This window comes from Artemia sp. Qi Xiang Cuo, chromosome 1 (assembly GCF_049724085.1).
Source record: "Artemia sp. Qi Xiang Cuo chromosome 1, ASM4972408v1, whole genome shotgun sequence".
NCBI classification, from domain to species: domain Eukaryota; kingdom Metazoa; phylum Arthropoda; class Branchiopoda; order Anostraca; family Artemiidae; genus Artemia; species Artemia sp. Qi Xiang Cuo.
Window position 1 is genome coordinate 28,521,763 of NC_142794.1, and position 13,925 is coordinate 28,535,687.

General features: G+C 36.4%; 1 protein-coding gene across 4 annotated transcripts in view; it reads right to left on the reverse strand.

Annotated features, from left to right (window-relative positions):
* Positions 1-13,925, reverse strand: part of LOC148956176 (transmembrane protein 198) — a 73,633-nt gene that overhangs the window by 17,951 nt on the left and 41,757 nt on the right. For all 4 annotated transcript variants that reach the window (XM_089094298.1, XM_089094306.1, XM_089094324.1 and 1 more), the window contains 2 exons: positions 8,524-8,634; positions 5,605-5,838 (listed from right to left, as the gene is read on the reverse strand). In XM_089094298.1, the coding sequence (XP_088950424.1) occupies positions 5,605-5,838; positions 8,524-8,634 (345 nt within the window). The remainder of the gene's footprint in view (positions 1-5,604; positions 5,839-8,523; positions 8,635-13,925) is intronic.

Sequence of the window (13,925 nt, forward strand, 5' to 3'; positions counted from 1 at the left end):
ATCAAAATGATCATTCGTCATCTTCACCTAAGGATGGAGAGACTTTGTCAATTTCGACGCTGGCTCGGAGCTTTTCTGAAATTCTAACTATAGTGAAAGACAATGGAAAAAAGCTTGACGGTATCACGGACCAGTTCAAATCTCTGGAAACCCGGGTCAAATCGCTTGAGGAAACTCTATCTGGCCAATCGCAGCAATTTTCGACGATCCAGACCCATGTGGCGTGCTACTGAGAATGAAATAATAAATGTAAAATCAGAGATTAGTGTTGTTACATCTGAGTCAGTGTTTCTCCGTGAAGAAAATAATCAGTTGAAGAATCGGTTAATGCATTGCGAGTATAGAATGAATGACAAAAATATAGTGATTTGGAATCTACCTTGCGAAGATATAGAGGAAGCTAAAGCGATTTTCAAAACTGTTTGTGAAGAAGGACTAGGTGTAAGCGAGACCCCAGAATTTGCTGTTACAGAAGTGAAAAAAGAGCGTAGATATTTTAAAGTTACTGTTCGGTCTAAAGAAGAAAAAATAACGATTATGAAACAGAGTAAAAAACTTAAAGGAAAGACTGTTTGCGGTCATAAAGATATTTATCTTAGTGATGATGCTCCGACGGCAGTGAGAGATATTAGAAAACGGCTGATTGAAAAAAGATCAAAGCTTGCTGATTGTGGTATTCATGCATGGGTAACAAAATCGGTTCCACCTCTCCTTTGTTTTGATTGGCCAAATGGCCTGCGTGTTTCTTTCTCCGTGAATGACGTGATTCCTGAATTGTCAGTGCTGATAAATCCTCGAGGTGTGCCTATGCAATGTTAAGCGGGTTGTCATATTTATATTATATTAATTATTTTAGTTTAATATGAATTTTGAGTGATTATTTTGCTGATTTTTTTTTTTTTTTTTTTTTTTTTTTTTTGTGGTAGCATATTGGTATGAAGTAATGTTGTCTCGTGTTTTTTTTTTCTTCTCTTTTTTTAAATGATGTTGTGGATGGAAAAAAATAAAATGAGAAAAAATTAATAATGGTGTATAATGTATTGCGCGGTGCGGAGCGTACCGGGTTGTGTTTGGAGTTCTTATGGATTGGTCTTGGCATTCAGTGATACTAGGCCTGGAAATAGTAGTAGTGTTTTTTGGACTTTATGAAGATATTTATGTTTCTTTTTTTTTTTTTTGTTTAGGATCGAAGTGTGGAAGCGATGTTACCAACTCAGCGATTGATGAAAATGATAAGTGTAAGTTAACAGAACCTTTTCCTTCTCCTATCCGTCGCAAAATGATTTTTGATAATAGTTAATTTAGAATGGAATAGGTTAAAGGGGCTGGAGAATGATTCACTCAGAATTGAAGATATTGGGGGTGGGGTACTCCATCATGAATTTGACAGTAATGGTATTGGTGAGCAATATTTGAAAGCCCGTTATAAGTTCCTTCAGGATTTGAATAATGATTATGACCCGAGTGATTTTTCGGTTTTTCACTTAAATTGCCAAGGTATTAGTACTTCTTTTCAGTACCTGGAGAAAGTTCTGCAGACTCAATGTTTACAGGTTTTGGCCCTGACTGAGACATGGTTGAAGTCTCATACGTCATCCCTATTAGATGTTCCTAATTACCAATTGGTTTTAAAAAACAGGGAACTGCACCAGCATGGAGGTTTAGCGGCATATATCAAGAGTGATCTTAATGTATTGCCGATGCCTTTCCTTACTAAACATAAGGAAATGGTGTTTGAGTCGATGGTTGTGAAAGTATCTAAGCAAAATTTTAAATGTATTCTTGCTATTATTTATCGACCTCCGTCTAGCAGCCTCGTTGAATTTCTGAGTCTGTTAGTGGAACAACTGGACCTGTTGAGTGGAACAAGACAGCCGGATTTTGTGTGTGGTGACTTTAACATTGATTTAAAAAGTTTACATTCTGGTCAGAGGGTTAATGAGTTTCTGGATATGATGCTTAGCTATGGGCTGAAGCCTACTATAAATATCTGTACAAGAATTACTGAGAATTCTGCGTCAATATTGGATAACATATTTGTAAATACTGAATATAAGTCACCCGCTGTTGTGGTTAATAGTGTTTCAGATCATTTTGGAGTAATGATAACAGTACCACAAGTCCTACAGTTGAATAAGGGACATCGTTGTAATGTCATTAGGCCTATTATTGATTCTGAGGTTGTTGCCCGTTTTAAATTAGAAGTTGATAAGACTGAATTCAATTTTCTACAAGAGGAATATGATATCAATCGGAAATTTGAAAAATGGTACGGGACATTAACAGGTTTACTTCAGAAATGTGTTAAACCTAAAAGAGTTTACAGATATGAATCAGCAAAGAAACCATGGATTACTAAGAGTCTACTCTTAAGTATGAGAAGGCGAAACCATTTATATAAGGAATTGATCCAAAATAAAGGGACAACTACTAGGGATGATTATAAAGCATATAATAACATGCTAAATTGTTTCCTTCGGAAAGCTAAAGCGGATTATTTTGCTTTTAAGTTTAAAGAAGCTGAGGGAAATCCAGGCAAGACTTGGAAATTTATAAAGTCTGTAACGAACCCTAGTTGGTCTCCTTCGGAGCTTCCGGACAGTGTGAGTTGCAATTCAGTTTGTGAGCATTTCTCTAATGTGGGCCATAATGTAGGATCCAGCATCCCAGTCCTGGCTGGGGATGGCGATTTTACACAATTCCTGCCTGATAAGAGCGAAGTGTCTGCTTATTTAAAGCCGGTTAAATTAAGTGAGTTGTGTGAAGTGGTTAAAAATATGAAAAACAGTGCAGCAGGATCGGATCTCATGACTGTGAAAGCTTTCCGTGTTATTTATCCTATTGTTTCTAGTCAGTTGGTAATGCTAATAAATGAGTGTTTTAAGTCAGGTATTTTCCCCGATTGTCTGAAGATTGTGAAAGTGAAACCGCTTTTTAAAGGGGGTGATAATGGGAATTTAGATAATTATAGGCCTATTTCGCTTCTTCCTGTTATTTCTAGAATAATAGAGAGACTAATAAATGTAAGAATGGTTATTTTCCTAGAATCCAGGTCTTTTTTTTCGATCTAGTCAGTTTGGATTTAGGAAAGGAATGTCAACTGAGCAAGCAATGATCTTCTTGACGACATTTGTTAATGATCATTTAGATCGTGGTCTTAAAGTGGCATCCGTTTTCCTTGACATAATGAAAGCATTTGATTGTGTGGATTATGAAATTTTAGTAAAAATGTTAGATAATTGTGGTATCCGTGGAAAATTTTTGGAACTTGTTAGATCATTTCTGAGTGAACGTATGCAGATTGTTCAAATCGAAAGTGAGATTTCTAGCCCGCAGAGAGTCAAGGCTGGCATTCCTCAAGGGTCAGTTTTGGGACCTCTTTTATTTTTGATTTATATAAATGATATTTACCGGTGCATTGAAGATATAAATATTTCGGATAAAGGGGATCGCGGTCACAGAATTATAATACCTAGTTTTGCTGACGATACACATTTTACAGTTGCTGCAAGGACAGAAAGAGAACTTCTACTAGTTCTGAAAAAGGGAATGGAATAAATAAAGAAATGGATGAGAGTTAATAAACTTAAATTAAACCATAAGAAAAGTCAATTTGTGATTTACGGGAGAAGAGTAAATTACTATCCCTGGATAGAGAAACTAGAACTTGATGGGAATGCTATAGAACGTGTCAGATCAGTGAAGTTTCTTGGAGTGATAGTTGATGAGTGCTTGAGTTTCAAAGACCATATTAATCAAATTGCAGCTAGAGTTGCCCGAAATTTGGGAATTATAAGGAAACTAAAGTGTACTTTCCCTAGACCGGTTCTCAGAATGTTTTCTTTCTCCTTTATTCATCCGTATTTGATTTATTGTATATTGGCTTGGTCTTCAACGTTTGTGGGTCATTTATCGCAGATTAGAGTATTACAGAATAAAGCTGTAAGAGTACTTACTGGAGATGATAAGCGTTCCTCAGTTAGAGCAAGGTATGCTGAACTACATATTGTTCCACTCTTTGGATTGACTAAGTTTTATAATGCTCTTTTTATGTTTAAACATCAGAATAAAATGCTACCAATTTTGCTTTCAAGATTTTTTTCTGCCTGTTTCTAGTTTTCATTCTTATAGTTTAAGACGTTCGAATGAATTCAGACTACCTAAGCCTGTGACAACTAGGTCAATGTTTTGTATCCGCCATGTTAGCCCTCGTGCTTTGAATAGTCTACCAGAAGAGATAAAGAAGGTGACGGATGTTTCTGAATTCAGAAGTCTGTTAAAAGAACACTGTTATAGGGTATATGGGGGTGAGTGAGTCAGTTCTCCGGTCTCTTTTGCCTTTAGTCTGCTAATGTTTGTTTTTTTTTTTTGTTTTTTTTTTTTGTGTTTGGTTGATGGATTGAGAAGGAAAAGGTTAAATATGTTGAATATTGCGAATTGTTGAGATAGTAATTTTTTTTTTTTTTTTTTTTTAGGCCTAGTTAGGGTAGTGATCTCCTTTACAAGCTTAGCTTCTGGATTTTTTTATTTTTGGTTGATGAATAAACCCTTATTATTATCAAAAAAAAAAAAAAAAAAAAATGGTTACCATATTTTTCATACATATATTAGCATATTGTTGCAACTCTGCCACTTTTAAGTAACAAAAGAGACCATACCACAGTAAAGTGGAAATTTTATCCTCTTATCAAGCAAAACAACAACTTACGCCCGAAGAGAGTCAAAATCAAACAGACTCAAAAATTTCAGATTGCCAACCGATTTAAAACAACCTAGCTTCGATTCTTTTCAAGAAACGCGAGTATATTCGAACCAGATCTGCAAAACTGGCGCCACGGGGTGACATCTCCCCCCCCTCCCTACTGAAGCAATAATTTCAGCCTAACACAAAATATTAGATGAATATATCTAATTGTACAGAAAGGGAACATTTTTAGGTGTTGGGGAATCCCCTGAAAACAGTGGCGATTCTAGGGGGTAGAGGGGGCACTTGCCACTTGCACAAAAATTTTAAGGGCAGCAAAATTTCAAATAAATAATCTAACGGTTATAATTATTTGTAATTTCCGAAATTTAATTTTTACTAAAATAAAGTAAATAGCGCAGTTGGTAGTAAGTACTAGCAAATAGAATACGAAATTTCCATTTCCTCCACATCTTACCACCATTCTTTGAAAATAAAAGTAAGTAGACTGAACTTAATTAATTTTAACGTTTCTTGTGATATTTTGTGTTCAAATTTTGTTGATAAATGAAAATTTTGTTAAAATTTGGCCAGAAAATTTTAGTGACACTAAGGTGGGAGATCGCTAATCAAGATCTTGCCCCGGGCGGAAGAGAGGCAAGAACCGCCACTACCTAAAAACAAGACTTTCAGTTTGCCAGCTTATTAAAACAATATATAAAGTTTATTGTTTCTCTATTAGATAAAAAAATTAGATTAACACGTTTAACAGTACAGAAAGGGAATATGTCTGTGGCTTACGGGGGAGGGCATCCTGTAAAAACAATGCTTTGAGTTGGCAAGAACATACAACGTTTATATCATGAATAAAAATATTTGAATATCAAATAGAAATAGCCAAGAAGTAAATAGACTCTTACCTATAACGGTCAGAGATCGCTGAAAGACGAGATTCATAACAGCACCAAGCAGAGAGAAACCAAAAAGCATTCCAAATGAGATCCATCCAGAACTGATTTTGCCGAATAAAGAATATAGCACCAAGGTAATAACACCTAGGAGGAATCCCGTATGGAGACCCGTCATGAAGAGCCCAACATGGTAGACAAGCATACAAATTAGGCCGTATAGAAGACCAGCTGATAGTGATATTGCTAGAATCATTAAAAGTTTATCAGCCCACTAAGAGTCATAAAGGCCGCCTAGAAAATTAACTCATAAGCGCAACACAAGGGGCGTTACCAGTATTCAAACGTAATCATTCAGCAATCAAACGTCAAAAAGAACAGCCGAATAAAGAACAATCCAGAAATAAACTTAGAGGCAGGACATGAGGGATGTTCCCTGCGTTTCAACCTCAAAACGTAATTTTTTTTAGCATTAGATGACCCTGATAAAAAAAACTAATTCAAAATTTATCAGACAACTATGAGCAAAAACAGATCACCCTAGCTATAAAATTCGTAGTCTATGAACCATAGACAGAATGCGATTGGTGTTATTGGTATTTTAACCTTCTAAAGCAATGTGTTAAGCATGATATCCCCTGATTAATATTATTTAGATTTTATCATACAACCCAGAGTAATAAAGAACACCCTAGAAATAAACTCATTGATACGAAATAAGGGCGCTACCAGTGTTTCACCCTTAAAAAGTAATTCTTAAGCATTAGATCGCCCTGAAAAAAAAAATTCAAAATTTATCAGACAACTAAGAGCAATAAGAGATCACCCTTGTAATAAACTCGTAGCTTATGAATCATCGGGGCAATACAAGGGGTGTTACTGATATTCTAGCCTTCAAAAATAGTTTGTTAGCCACCAGATCTCCCGATTAATTTTAATTTAATCAGACAACTAGAAGCAACGAAAATACGCTAGAAATAAACTCATAGGCACTTTCATTATTCACTAGTTCACGATATTCACTAGGCGCATTTGGCTGTGATAATTAAAAGGGTGACATATGCCATTTTGGTCGAAATTGAATTATGTATGCGTCGTGGATAAATCAGCACGAGGGATCGAATAGTACAGTCAGAATTGTCCTATCTCGTACCGTTATGAAGATAATAAGAGACATATGCCACTAAAGGGCGTATGTCTTTTTTTTATCAGGTCTTGTTTCAATTCAAAATGACAGAAGAGGATCATATTATGGAGCTATAACATCGGGACCTGGCTTGTGTCTCCTTTTTTTGTCAAGGAAAAATGAGACATAAGCCATAAAATGTAATAATTTTGAATCCGCTCGTAATACTTGAATTTAAGGGGTTTTTCTGCCGTCCAATTTGTTACCTAACAATTTTAGCAAAAAAAAATTTGTTTGGACGGCGGAAATTGAGTGTTCTGCTAACAGAAAAAGCTAGTTCACAATTCGCAGAAACATGATATTGGACAGAAAATTTAAAGAAAAATTCTCACCAAGAGTGTTGCTCTAAGTTCATCTCAGCCTGATAGTACCCAACTGACACCAAAGCTTTTGAAATTCAATTAATAGAAAATTTCAAAGTGTTCATATCTCATATAAAAAAAAAATACAACTATTAATGCCAGTATGTGAAACAAAGGCACGAAACATTTTATTAATTGGCAAAGTACATTGAATTTAGGCGAAAATAAAAAATACCGGTGCTTAAGCTTTCCTAAAGTAACTGTTTAGTGCATTTACATAAATTATCCCATGTATGGAGGAAGTGGATCAACCCAGTAAAAAATATAATTTGATTACAAGTGAAATTGTTATATTTTTGGTCATATCAAATTGCTATGACTATATGGCAATTTCGTTGTTTTCCTGTTTTATGAACAGAATAATTGATTTTTTTTTTTCAATGAGATTACCAGAAAAGACATTTATGAAAAACTAGAAGGGGAAAGGAAGAAAAATAAGAAATAGTAGCAGTCCTCGATTCTCTATCAATATTGTAAACACAGTTTATAAAATTATCCAGTAAGTTTACCGCAAATAATTTCTGGCTCTTCATTCTCGGTGAGAATAAAAAGCTCCTCCCACTTATTGTCTGCACTTATTGTCCACTTATTGGTTGAGCCGGCCAAGTGGTTTTGTTAGTACTTGTTCCGTAGGTATTTGTCTACCCGTGAAAAGATCTAATGCCGCTTATGTTTATATCTGCAAAAACGTTCTCTAGAGCACTCGCACCTCGGTCCGGGTTTTTATAATGGGTGAGATAGGGAAAGATCATACTGGATAATTATATAAAGTGTGATTGTAAGCATAAAAAGTAGCCATCTTGCTTATTTTTGAATATTTTGCTTTAAATTCCCCGACAATTTCCTTCAACAAGTATTCGATTTGTTAGTGAAATCCTCTAAAATGTTAGGTAACAATTTTTAGTTGGGCGGCGGAAAAACGATTGTTGGGAAAAATGTTAGCTAACAGTTTTCTGTTGGACGGCGGAAAAACCCCTTTAATTTATACCATTGAAAAGAGAACACAAAGTTGGTTTAGAATATGTTCCCTTTATCTCCATTAGTCTTTGTCCTTTCTTTAGAGTAAAGAAAATTATTCTGTTTGTTAAACAATTCAATAAAACTGTTGTTAGAATTCCTTGACAAACATTCTCCAAAGGAAATTTTTAATTCCAATGAATCATAACTATACTCAAATTAAGCCGGTTCTAAATTTTCTAGTTCTTCTGGATAACGCTGCACTGTAAGTGGTGGTAAGGTGTGATGATTTAACTTACATAAGAACCATGCTACAGCGCTGGAGTGTCCTTTCGTAACAAACTCCGTCACTCTTTAAAAACCCATAGTAACTACTGCACGATATTGCTGATCACCCATCAACATAGCTTACTTAATGAGACTTACCAACTTTCCCTAGAAATGGCAGTCTTTCTTCCTCTTGGCAAATCAGGAATACAACAACAGAAGAAAACATGAAACCAGTTAAAAACATAATGGCTCGAAAACACCGATAACCTGAATCAATGAAAATAAAATTATCTGAACATATAAAAAATTACGACATGGTTAGACGGTTAGCTTCTATTAACAGTAATTACGACAAAAGATTATACAGAGCAGTATACTTTTATTTGGCAGAATTTCATATAGAAACCACTTTATTTCCTATTAATTCTACAGAAAAGTGGGATAATTCTTTATGATTTAACTTAATTTAACTAGCTTAGTCTTTAGAGCTTATATATCTCCACTATATTTTGTACCACTTCGCAGGACGCTCAAAAAGTAGTAAGGAACAAGCAGATTCATTTTCTACAATGCCAATTGGCAATTCTCAACAAGGAGGGGAAATAGTTCAGTGCTAAATATATGTCTCTGAAAGTATCTAACAGGACAAAACAGGTTTCACGAAAACGGCCGAAAGGAAAGTCGCCTAAGAACAAAATTCCAGGAAATTATTCACATATAATTGGATTATTAGGATATATAAGACAGGAAAATAGCATTGGTTTGTTAGTTTGTAAGGGGATAAATTAGGAAGAAATACCAAACTTCGGTTACCTTACAGCATTGACTCATTTGATTTTTTTTAATGCTTTAAACTTTCTCGACTTCTTTTACGCTTACTGACCTTATCCCCTTCAACCCATGATATATTTACTGCCACTAATGCACTATTTATTAATACTATTAATACTATATTAATATAATACTAAAATAAAAATTGATATTATTAATACTATTAATGCAGTCTTACTGCCATGTCTTCTTTCTTAAATAATTGCCAATATATAGACTGTTTTTTATTTCCTACTTTTTGATGTCTTACTATTTCTTCTTGTATTTACTGGAAGTCCAAATCTATTCATTATTAAACTTAAACATTTCTTTATTAATCTATCTTTAGTTTATTTTAGTCTTTGTATTTTAGTTTCAGGAGGGTTAATGCATGATTGAGTATATATTCCCCTGCTGATCCTCCATCATTTTTTTGGAAGTTTGAAAGTGTTAGGAAAATATTATTTGTATAGCACTTTGTTAGAATTTCTAAGGAAGTAATGAGTTTTGTCCGGTACACAAGCCAAGACTGATCCACTCCCATGGATCCCCGAGCAAAAACAGGTTAAACGAAATGCTTATTACGGTGTCACTAAGAAAGAAATACAGAGATCAATATTATAGTCTACTACTACTAACTCACTGCGGCACCAACCCGCTTAAGGCCAACACAGCTACGCACACTCCTCCTCCGTCCTAATTTATTCAAAGCCTCCCTCTTTCCACTGCCCCTGAAAGTTACCATTTCCCTTAAATCTTTCCTTACAAAATCCTCCCATTCCATTCGGGGACGACACCCTCGTGCAACTGAACCCCCGTGCAACTCATCCCTATACAACTGAACTCTGTGCATCTGAACTCTCATGCAACTCAACCCCCATTTAACTGAACTCTCGTGCAACTCGATCCACTTTTAACTGAGCCCTCGTGCAACTCAATCCCATCCAAGCAACCCCCGTGCAACTTAACCCTCGTTTAAAGAAAAACTTGCCGTTAACACTAGTTCAAGAATGATAGCTATTATAAAAATTCATCTTAATATAAAAGTTTATTGTGGAAACAAATTTACAGGATTTTTTTAAAGGTCTGGAAAGGCTTACAAGTCTCTCTTTTTGTTTTATTTCTCCAATACTAATAGGGCAGTAGACCATCGTAGACAGCTGTTTAAGTACATTTGAAAGCTAATATTTACATTTAATCGCTTTTTATAGCTTTTTTCATGACAACACCATTAGTATGCCAAGCCTTAGCCAGATTTTTATGGGAGCAATGCTTCAAGCAGTAATCTTGGGCCCAAGTCGGAGTAAAAAAAACTTGTCGAGACGAGCAGCAAACAGCTGAGCCAAAGAAACCCGCCTTTCCAGTTCCCCTCCCCCAATCGCGCTCACGACAACCTTTTTCAATACCGACATCACGTTACTGGATCCCGTTTTCGCGGTCACCGCGGGTCAGACGTGCTCAGCATATGTCTCCGGTTCCTCTTGGAGCTCTCCCCCTTCCTCCCTCTCCACCCCCAATCCCTAGACCTATCCTTCCTAAAATATCAGCCTCCCGCGTTTCGACTATAAGCCACACCGTCTCACTTAGTAACAGGTTTTCGCCATTAGAAGAAACTGATTTTGCAGAATCGATAACACCAGGAAACTGTCTGCCCAATGACTAAGGTGAAAACCAAGGCAAAAGAATACTCTTCTGACATTTGTGCTCTGCCTAGTTTTTTGTATAGTAATGCAGATAGTTTAAATACGGATAAGATTATTGAGCTGGAGAATTTAGCTCTAGTAACTGGAGCCTCAATAGTTGCAGTAACAGAGGTTCATAGGCAAAATCCGGATCTACTCAGTTTGTCCGGTTATAATAAAATGATTAAGTTACGCCCTGATGACCACTGGCTTAGAAAAAAGGGAGAAGGTCTTGCAATTTATATTAATAAGAAAATTCCTGCTTTTCAGATAAAGGTACCTGTGCTTGATGATTATGATGAGATTTTTTGGAAATTTGCAAAGCCCATTTTGTATTATTCACCTGGACAAGATGTCAGTTCTCAAAAAGCTTTCCGGGAAAAACTTAAATTAAGCGATGACTACGTACAGGGTAAATACCCTACATGTGGTATGTCCTTGCTTGGTGACACTAACGAACTACGACTTGAGTCTTTGGAAGCAGGATTAGGTCTAAAACAGTTAGTTAATTGCCCAACAACAAAACGTGATACGGCTCTGGGCCACATAGCTACTAACATGTCTCAATTATACAGGAAGCCTTCCCCAGGCCCCCCAAAAGGAGGAAGCTACCATTTCACCCTTGAGCTACACCCCATAAGCAAAGTCCGTGTCACGTACACTACAGAAACAACTACAAGTCGGCCAATCACAAACAGCGGATTGTTTGGTTTCAGCAATTGACTCACGACTGAAAAATGGGACGGTATAATTTCTACGGCTAATGCTAATGAAATGGCCGCAATTTTTCAAGAAAAGCTTCTCGGCAAGTACCATTTCTATTTTCCTGAAAAAGTTAACAAACGTTTTTCAGCAGATCGTCCAAACGTTAAAAAAGAAATCAAAGCACTAAGCAGGAAAATGAGACAACTTTTCAGGAAAAAAAAACATAAAGAAGCTACTACCCTGAAGAATAAAATCAGAGGAATGACCCGCCAGGCAGCGGTGCTGTACTACCAAAAGGATGTATCTCATTTATTGGTTTTGAAGCCTGGACAATTGTAAAAAAGGATAAAACAAATGACAGGTAAAACGCAGACTGGATTGGATTTTGACTACGATGAGCCGGACAAAGAAATTGCAGATCGCTTAAACACTTACCTGGCAGCAAGTATTCAGTCACTCTCACTGCTAAGCTTGGAGGATTTTCCGCTTGCTTCTCCAAATCTTATGGATTTCCCAATCATCACAGAAACCCAAGTTCGCCTCAAATTGATGAAACTGAAGAGGACCAGTATTACATTACTCGATATTCCTGTTGACCTCATTAAGGCTTTTCCTGAATTTTTTAGTGCTCCGTTAACTTTAATATTCAACAAGATTACAATGTCAGGCCAGTATCCGTAAAATTGGAAAAAGGGATTCATAACCCCTATCGCCAAAAAAGGAGCCCCCTGTGATTTTACTCGTGCGCGGCCTATTACGATGACATCGATTTTTAGCAAGATTTATTAAAGTTTCATCGCTGGGTGGCTGAAAACTTTTATTCTGCATAAAATTGACCCTCGACAATTCGGTAATATTCCCAAGAGTTCGACAAGCCATTAATTAGTTAGTTTGCTTGGTAAGATTTCAAAGCATCAAGATGAACCGGAACGCTGGGTCAACCTCATCGCGATTGACCTACAGAAAGCATTTGACCTGATTTGCCATAGAGCCCTTATCCGCAAGCTACTGACAAATTTTAATGCTGATGTATATTTGATAAGAATAGTTGCAACTTTTATTTCAGGTAGAAATAAAAAAAACTAAGCATAAATCAGCCTATTCTGATCCCCAGCCAATTTACTGCGAAGTTCCCCAGGGAACAATTTTAGGCCCTCTACTTTTTTTGGTTATGGTTAACGAGTTGACAAATGATGAATCGAATCGTTTTAAGTTCGTTGATGATCTATCCGTACTGGAGCTAGGTGAAAAGAATGTTTCAAGTAATGCAGACGGAATAATGGCGAGTTTATCACGCTGAGCTGAGGAGGGCAAAACGATCGTCAATCGTGAAAAATCGCTCGTATTAACTTTTTCTTTTCTGAGGGACAGTTCATCCCTTGCTTTACAGTATGTTTCAGGTATCATGGATATTAAACTCTTGGGAGTTTATCTCACACATGACCTAGAGTGGGAAAAACAGACACAAGAGATGATCAAACGGGCAAACCTGAGTATCCTTTCCTTAAAACTCCTTACTCATCATTGTGTCCTAACCCCCCACCTATTGCGTAATTTTCTTACATTTTGTTAGACCGCTGGAAGAATATGCTTTTCCGTTTGGCATTACTGCCTGACTTTGGACCAGAGGGACCGCCTGGAAAGGATCCAGTACCGAGCTCTTCTGGTAGTGTCAAAATCTCCCAAAGTCCCTTATTGCTCCCTTTTAAGACAATTTTCATTTAAAACTCTTTCGACACGCAGTGATGAATTGTGTTTTAAATTTGGTGTCGGTATTTTGGGAAATCCACGGCTTCGTTAAATCCTCCCCCTTGAGCATCTCCCTTCGCGCCAAAGGCTCCTGTGACATGTAGCCCAACCGGTACCAAAAATTCAGCCGATACCAGCACTGCATATGCGGTACGCAAGTAGTTTTGTTTCCTCGTTCTTCAAGTTTTTAATTCTGAACCCACTCCTCAATAATTGTATATATTTATTTTCTTTAGTTCAGTATTCTTTTATTCTTTTTATTCGTTTGAATCTGTTATATTTAAGATCAATGTATGATTTTGAATTACGATGGCTATGGCTGTGATTTTCGTATGCTTTATAAGTTTAGTGCCTTATTATGACAAGAACTGCCGCTGATCGACATGGCCATTTTAAGGCGTTTGAAAAAAAAATCGTTATTTATGTATTTCATAAAATGCTTTATGGCGCCAGATTGTGGTTTTAGCATCATTTCTGGAGTGTAAAGGTTTAAAACCATAAAAGGTATACCACTGAAATTTCCATGATCAAAGACCTTTCAACTGGTATTTAAAATCCTCTTCTTTTAATACTCCTCTTCCCATTCATCTTTGAAAGTGAAAAAAAAGGTTT